The 8988-nt window shown below is 36.0% G+C and overlaps 1 protein-coding gene across 2 annotated transcripts; it reads right to left on the bottom strand.

Moving 5' to 3' along the window:
* Positions 1–2777: 2777 nt before the first annotated feature.
* Positions 2778–8357, bottom strand: LOC131153361 (acyltransferase GLAUCE). 2 transcript variants are annotated; one of them, XM_058105628.1, is made up of 3 exons: positions 7871–8357; positions 3550–4471; positions 2778–3254 (listed from the first exon to the last, which is right to left on the bottom strand). In XM_058105628.1, the coding sequence occupies exons 1-2, from the start codon at positions 8327–8329 to the stop codon at positions 3554–3556; spliced, it is 1377 nt and encodes a 458-aa protein (XP_057961611.1). In that variant the 5' UTR covers positions 8330–8357; the 3' UTR covers positions 2778–3254; positions 3550–3553. The 2 variants fall into 2 exon arrangements, with proteins under 2 accessions (XP_057961611.1, XP_057961612.1); XM_058105629.1 differs by having other exon boundaries at positions 2778–4471.
* Positions 8358–8988: the final 631 nt, after the last annotated feature.

Raw genomic sequence — 8988 nt, 5'->3', positions numbered from 1 at the left:
CTTCTGTGTAAACTAACTGATGACAGCTAAAAGGAGCTGTGTTAGCAGTTTTAGCACGTGTCTACGTAGACTAACTGATGATAGCTAAAGACCAGTTGTAGTACGAAGTAATGAAATGAAATGTTATGCAATGAAATGACGATTAAATGACAATGAAATGAAATGACAAATGTAAATGATGTAAATGGGAAAGAGCCACTTAAAGTGAAACGAAATGCAAAGTTAAGTTATGAACAGGAATGAATGTGCATGAATGTATAATGACAGAAAAGAATGATGTATTATGATAATAGAAGTATGTATGTACGTAGAACATGTTACGATTGGGCGAGGCGTACCTTTCGCCTGAGGGCTTGCTGAGTAAGGCGAGTGCACTAGTAGCTTCAGATGTGGCAGTAGCTACATAACGCACTAGGGCAGAGGGAACCTACTTGTATGGGCGGGTAGAATTCTCAATCCTTAGGACCTTTGTCAGTAAATTATTGTTAAATGTGTGAGTACGAGATCAATCTAACACTTGAGAGCTTACTGAGTAAGGTGAGTGCCCTGGTATGCTTAAATTGTGACCTTCGGGTTGCTAAATGTATCAAAGCAGAAGGGTGCTACTTGTATGGGCGGGTAATTACCCCTATCCTCGGGTAATCTCGTGGGTTAAACATTTGCATGTGTTTGTTTAGGACCATAAAATGACTTTTAGTATTATGTTAATGATTTGCAAATATTATAAAATGATATGTATAATCTCATGATGGCCACACGCTGAGTTTAATATATTGTTTCTTCCCTTACTGAGATGTGTCTCACCCGAATATGAATTCATTTTTTTCAGGATTTCTCAGGATCAAGCTTTGAGAGCTCGAGATTTTATAACATTTTTTGGAAGATATAAGAAAAAGGGTATATTTTTATGTTAATTCTGATATGTATATTTTATGTTTTATATCTTTATGTTTTAACTCAGTTATGAAAGGATAGTTATAAAACATACTGATATTAGTGGATAATGTTTTGGAGACATGCATATATTAGATTACTGATGGATGATTAATTTATTATGGTTGGTAGTTAGAATTAGTAAACTCTGGTATTATATTATGTGGAGACTATGGTTATGTATTCCGCTGTGTATATTATGGATTATGGATTATCAGGGATTTTATCAGGTATAACGCGTCGGACTCTAGTTTAAGGGTTCGGGGCGCTACAATTTCACTAAATATAGGGCTACAATTAAAAGCTGAAAGTGCTAAAGAGCTGCATACCTTATATTGGTTTGGTATCTTTGATTGTTCATTTTAAGTTGTTGATTGGTTGTTTGGTGAATTAAGTTTTTCATCACTTGTATTGTGTTTTGGTTTGTGGATTGATTAAATAAGTAAGACTTTGCTGTGTGATTGTTAAAATCAACTAGAGGTTAAGAATTCATAAAAAGTATTAAAAGAAATTTTAATAACCCAATTCATCCCCCCTTTTGGGACTACACCTTAACTTTCAAGCTAGTTTGACCGAACCTCGATAACAAATATTTTGTGTCACTCTCTCCCTATCTCATTTAAATTACTCCACTTTAAATTCAGTATGTGTCTGCCTATTTATTTACTGTTATATTATTTGCATGCACACTTTTATTTTAAATGAGATATGTTGCACATGTGTATGTCTGCACTCACAGTTCAATTATTTTACATACACATTTGTATTATGAATGACATATGATTTGTGGTGAATCGGCAAAATGCTTAATTAGACGAAAAATTTTTAAAACCCAATTTACCCCCCTCTTGGGATCACACCAATTCTAGCATAAGGTGATCCGACCCCGAAGAAACCAAAAGAACATCACCATCATTGCAAACTAAATCTCCTTCTTGAACCACATTTACCGATTTCGAAGTCCCCTTATGCTTTTCAGCATTTTCTTTCTTCAAATTCGGACACTCTGGTTTCACATGCCCCTTTTTACCATATATAACACTGGATATCCTTTTTCTTCTTGGATTGAGTACAGGATTTCTGACTCGATCCATGTTTGGATTTTCCATTGCCAAGTTCATTGTTACTTTTCACCATAAGTTCTTCTCCTTCATCACATATTTAAACCTTTGATGAACATTCAGTAAGACACTTGTCACCTCTTTTAGATTAAGAGATTCTTTTCCCCAAGAGTGGAAACTAAATTTTCATAAGTGTGAGTCGCTAGTAAGGAATTTAGTAACGTCAAAGTCTTATCATCTTCATCAAACTTAACATCAACATGCATCAAATCACTTATGATTTGATTAAAGGCATTAATTTGTTGATTTAACTTTGATCCTTCAACCATCTTAAGCCAATAAAGTCGCTTCTTAAAAAAGAATTTATTAGAGAGTGGTTTGGACATGTATCAACTTTCTAATTTTCGTTATACAACCGCTGGATTGAGAATCCTCCTCTATCACGTGATAGAGAACTTCATAGGCCAAAGCGTATTGTAGAAACGACATTTGCCTGCAATTCTCCCCAAGTGGCCTCATCCACATTATCCGATTGAATACCATGTGAAGCCTTCACCATTCCTTGTTGCACAAGTATATACTTAACTCTCATTTTCCACAAATCAAAATTCCCGATTCCATCGAATTTTATGACATCAAATCTTGCAGAAGAAGTACCCGACACCATGATAAAAAAATCTCTTACACCAATTTGTTGTGGAAATCGAGTATAGGATGCGTAACTGAATAATTAAACTTGCAGCAAATGATGAAGCCCCAAGAACACACATTCATACACAACCATTAAATTTGAAAATAAGTAAAGAAACAACATGAGAATATACATGGTTCGACAATGCCTACATTCACGGGAGCTATCTAGCCGATTAATATTTCACTATGAAATTGAAAGTTTACAATACACTTCATACAATGATCTCTCTATATCAAAGTATGCCCAGAAGGACCTATTTAACAACCCCTCGGAGGTTTCCCTCCAAATATCCAACCGTCCCAACGTTCCAATTCAAAATTTGAATTCTTCCTCGCAGCTCAGGAGCACTCTTCAACAAGAATAGGACACTCGTCGACAAGAGAGAGAAGACCACTCGTCGACTAGTTTGACCACTCGTCGACGAGTCTGATTTCCCGTTATCGATATCTCAGAGACTCTACAATTTTCAGCCTTTATCTACTAGTCAACGAGAATATGACACTTGTCGATGAGTCACTACTGCACTCTTCAAGAATTCAACCCATATGCTTTTCATCTTATGAGCCCTAAGTATACAACGAGAATAGGACACTCGTCAATGAGTCATTGCTGCACTCTTCAAGAAATCAACCCATTACACTAATATTTTTTTGTTAATTTCCTTTCCCCCTTTCTATATTCCGCATATACATAATTTACTTGTCTTTAGAAAATTGGTATAAGTGCTATCAGGTCTAGGATCACAAAATACAGCACACGCACGCACGCACGCACGCACACACATGCACACACTTAATACAACACACGCACGCACACACATACACACTAAACTACCTATAGATTTGAGAGAGAGAGAGAGACTTAATTAAGCTGACTCTGCCAGTAACTGGTGGAAAAGGCTGTGAAATTTGTCCATCTCCTTTGGGGGAAGAGCCACCAAAACATTAACGCCGTTGCTGCCATGGACGTCGGGGAAGAACAGGACGATGTCTTTCCGGCGGCACACGACGGGGCAGCTATACCGGGGCCGCCCCCACGGGTACTCCACCTCCGCAAACCCTAGCCTCCACCACGACGACACCAGAAACTCCCCATTCGGGAACCCCTTGTGCACCTCCCCCCAGTCTATCGCCGACCGCGCGTATTCCTCCGTCATCCTCTCGCTCCCCTCGTACACTCTGTCCACCACCCTCCACAGCGGCCCCTCCTCCAGCTCCCCGCACGTGCCCCGCGCGTACCCGCTAAGCACTGCGTTCCCCGTGTACGCCGCCGGCAGCGCCGGCCTCAGCCGCGACCTTATGTCCACCGCGTACAGCATTGTCGACACTCGATCCCGGTTCCCGTCGCCGCATGACAACGCCTTGCACCGCCACACGTGCGCCGCAACAACGCTGAAGCTCGTGGCCCGTGGTTTGGATCCGGGTTCGGATTCGGGTCCGTGTTTACCCGACTGGGCCTTTTGTTTTAAGCGGAAGATTTGGTCTGAGGTCAGGCGGATGACTCTGAAGTGGAGGTCTTCGTGGGAGGATTCGAAAACGGAGGGATTCGGGTCTTCGCCGATGGGCGGGGTCTTCAGCGGGAGGAGTTCCGGGTGGTCGAAGGGGACACGTGGCGGAGATCGAGCGGCTAGAAGTCGACGGTCGTTGCAGGGGGGAGCAGCCAGGGGTTTGCCGGCGGCGAGGGAAGCGAGGTTGTCTAAGAAGAGCCGGAAGCTGGTGCCGTCGAAGGCCACGTGATTGGTTAAAATGCCCATGGCGAAACCACCGCACTTAAACGACGTCACCTGTTTTGCGTAGCACAAGCAACAAATATTATTCATTAAAAATTTAAAATTGTCATTTTGAATTACAAACTATTTAAATAAACACAGTACATGAACACGAAAATTCTATTCAGAAAAAATTATTACAAAAATATAAAATGATGTAACCTTATATGATTTTATTAAGAGTCATTAAATAAAAAACTCGTTTAATTATAAGATCATGAGTCAGCTCATGCACCAACATAAAAGACAACTATGAACCACAAGGTTTAAAATAAGCAATGTTAATTCGAAATAAAATATTATCTTTATTAAAATAAGAAACAAAAAATAATAATTATTTTTGCCGTGAGTTTAAAATAGATAATACCTTAAATATGTTAGGATACAATTTTCGACACCCATAAATTAAAAGTTTACATGCATATTACTAATACCTATAACCAATAAAAACATGATCGTAGCCAAAGTTTTTTTTTTTTTTTTCAAAAGGAAAGTTCTCCCGCTCACATTTAGGTTGCTTCACTCCAATAGGATGCCAATTGACTATGGATCTAAATGCCTATACTTGTGAATTATGGGTAATATTATAAAATCATTTAATTATTTTACACCCTAACTACTGAATAAGTGTGAACTACCAAAGGATGGACTCATTATCATTAGGGGTGAGTATAATTCGGGTTTTACCAAATTAACAGATTGAGTTCGGTTGGTTCAATTCGGTTAATATATAGGTTCAATTCGGTTCGGTTTGATATTGGGATAATTTCAGGTGTTCGATTTTTGGTTCGGGTATGGGAAATCTTTATTTTGATTAATCGAATTACCCAAATTACTAATTTATTAATAATTAAATATAAATTAGTAATATTACTACATCATACATGTTAAATCTTAAATATTTAATCTTAAAATATCCCTTTTATGAATAGACTCTTTTATTACTTAAGCTAGAATTGGTAAACTAGAAATAAAATTTGCATTTATATTTTATTTTTATAATTAATTTTAAATTTATTCAATTAAATTTTAGTAACCCAATTACCAAAAAAATTAACTCGGTCGGGTACAGTTCGATTACAACTAATTCGATCAGTTCGATGAGAGATTAGTGTCAACCAAAAAATTAGGTTAATTTGATTAATTAACCGAATTTGACCGAACCAACAGCTTGCACACCCCTAATTGTCATCACTAGAGAATTATTCAGTAATTTTTGCTACTCATTTTCTTATTATGTATAACAAAATTATAAGTCTTCTCCCCAATCTTGATTTCTAGTAACTTTAAATTAAATATTTTATATTTTTTTCCCTTAGTTCATAAATTTACATATAATATTAATTACAAACTATAAAAATATCTTCTCCATATGTGCAAATAAATAATAAATAAATTCTAAAATGTACACTTATTTTTGGAGACTGCAAATCGAAAGTCCGCATCGCCAGCTCCAATAACTGCTGAATTTGGAGACTTTAAATGCCACAGCTACCCATACTATTAAATGCAGTGGGCGCTGTGGAGTTGCCTAATTCAAGCATCCATTACTTTTTCTTTGTTTTTGACTTGACACTTGAGAGAGCTGCATCAAAGTCACTCAATAATATATCAACTTAGCCCTACTACCATTTTAGATGCAGACTGAGGAATCAATTTATTATTTGGTAGAAAGACATCAACCTCTTTTTAAGGCAAATCTATGGGAGGTGTGTTATATTTTTTAACTTCCGAAAAAGTTAATAAAATTTTTAAAATTTTAAAAAAGATTTTTCTCTTTTTCTCAAATCTCGACGAAAGTAATTATCTTAAGAGAATGAAGAGGGATCAACGAGACATATAGGTAGAGCAGAGTTAAGTTATATGTTTTATATATTCAAATTAACATTGGTCTCTCCCAAAATACAAATTTCAAAAAATTAACATTTTTTTCCTCTAAAGATTACGTATACTAATCATGGATAATATTATATTAAGAAGAAACAAACATGCATGCACGAAGCTTTAATATATATAATGTTACATCAGAGTAGATACATGGTGTAGTCTGGGCATGAATGGTTGGTCTTAAATGTGGAGCCTAGCTAGCTTGCAAACTAGATAGGCCTATGCTGGGAATGGTTGAAAAGAGTAAAGGCAGCATTTAGTAAAATGAGTTTGGTTGCCGCAGGACTAGGGCACACCTAACTCTCTGATAGGTACGTACTCAGAATGTAACCTCACTTCTCCATGCATTTATTAAAGTATATATACTGAATTATCCACAAAATCTACTAGCTAGAGCTGCGTTCGCCCCCTACCCCATCTCAGTTTCTTTAGCCAACTTACACATACTTGTTACTGCCATGCAGGCTGCAGCTAGCTAGGGTATACTAATTCACTTCAAATCTGTAAATAAGAGTTTCGGATTTTGCATTTACTACATAATTACGATACGAACCAAATCTTTTATAATATGGTATTTTAGTCTGTATGATATTTTTATACTAAGATATTTTTTGAAGTGTTCGCATGTGATCCATATCATTCATTATCAGTTGAGACTTTTCACAATTTGTGAGCAAGGCCGACTCTTTCCTATATAGGATCCTAGGCTAATTATTTAATTAGGGATCCTTAATATTTTTTTTGATTTTTATTTTTATTTAAAAATAATTTTTTTAACTTTTTGAAATACAAAATCACTAATTAAAATTTTATATTCAAGATTTTCAAGTATTTTTTTTCTATTGATAAGATAATCAATTCATTTAATCTTTCTCGTGACATAGTTGATTGCAAATAATTTTTTATAAGTTTAACTTTTAAAAAACTTCTTTGTGCAGAAGCTATTGTTACAGGTATCGTTAATAAAATTCTATAAATAATAAATGCATTTGGAAAACCATCTATCTTTTTTATAAATGCATTGAGACTTGAAAAGGAAAGAATTAAATTATATTTACTTTACATTTTAAATTACAATTTCATTTATTTAATAGTGGGAAAGTCAATGTATGGGAAAATAGCATCAAAAATAATGTTAACATTATTACATTAAAAAAAAATTTTGGGGGCTCCAAAATTTTTGGGACTCTAAGCAAACTCTTCAACCGCCTTAAGGTCAGCCGGGCACTCCTTGTGAGTGTAAACACTATCAAAAATGATTAATTACAATATTTCCTTCTTCTTTTTTTTCGTTTGAATTTGTGAGGATAGAAATGATTTGAGTAAAAAATTTTTATATGCAAATTTCTGATTCTGCAGTATCTAATCTTAAAAAATAAGAGTAAGCAAGCCCATGAATTATATTTGCAAGCTCTATTTTCTTAATTTATTTTTACTTTCTTTTTTTTTACTATATGTATAATCATGGATGTAGAACATAAGGTGGGATGGAAATTGTTGGAAGTACTATATTAAGATTAGCCATACCTGGAAAATGCAGAGGGGCTGATCATCACCAGGAGCCAAGTTATCCAAAGTGGTGACAATTAGTTGTTTAAAACCCGGATTAGGATATACCAAATCTCCAATCTCATCCAGTGTAAACTCTGTGGAGGCCACAACCAGCCCTGCTCCTGCAGCATTGCAGTCTATCTCAAGGCGACCAAGCTCGGCGTTGGTCTTCAACCTTCCTGCCAGGAAATCATAAGGCACCAGAATTTTCTCGAGGGTGTTTTTGATTTTCTCGGCGACGGTTTCCGGAGGAAAATTGGGGTGGGCCGGGAAGAAATGGACTGTTTGGACGTTGAAGCTGAGAACTTGGTCTATGTTGGACAAGAACAAGGATTTTCTTTGGGTTTCTTGGCATGGAAAAACCAGGGAAGAGTGGTGGAGGGTGACCTTGAGGTCTTGGATTTGGGGTGGGCATCCTTGGCTTATGGTTCCCATGCTTAGTAGTTACTGGCCTTTGTGTACTACTTCACATGCATGAACCCAAACATTATTTATAGATAAAGTCTGACTACATGTGGTAGAGAGAGAGAGAGAAGAAAAAATTTATAAGATTTGAATTCATATTCTGACCAAATTTAGTTAATTTAAAAATTAAAATTATAAGTTTAAAATGAATCCCAATGTATGTGTCACGCTCACATGAACAAGACCATGCAAGTGGAAATTAATTAAGGTACTGTAGATTGTTCGTGAGTCTCTGTATCTCAAATGGCAGCCTTATTTAAAAGGTGGTTGAGTAGGTCTAAGAGATAGAAGCAGCGAGGTGTTTTCAGAGGGGCAGATGGGTGGGCTGGCGAGAAATAATGTTGGCCAACTTTCTCGTGTAGAAATTTTGATGAATCATACATATACCTGAATTTTATGCCAAAAAAAGCAAAGAGAAAATGCTTGGACATTAGATATTTATTACTAAATCGTTATTGTTGCTCATGATAATCTGCATTTTTTTCTTTTGAAAAATTTATTACTCCAATTTTCTTGTTAAGTACTTAGCTCTAAAATTGGATTACAAATTTTGGCAACATACACTAATTATTAAGAAAAAGAAAAAAGAAAAAAAGCGAAGTTGATGAATAATTTTATTGATTTCAAAA

The sequence above is a fragment of the Malania oleifera genome, chromosome 4 (genome assembly GCF_029873635.1).
Source record: "Malania oleifera isolate guangnan ecotype guangnan chromosome 4, ASM2987363v1, whole genome shotgun sequence".
In the NCBI taxonomy this organism is placed as follows: domain Eukaryota; kingdom Viridiplantae; phylum Streptophyta; class Magnoliopsida; order Santalales; family Ximeniaceae; genus Malania; species Malania oleifera.
The sequence above is the reverse complement of the archived record's forward strand: the minus strand, read 5'-3'. Positions and strand labels throughout refer to the sequence as shown.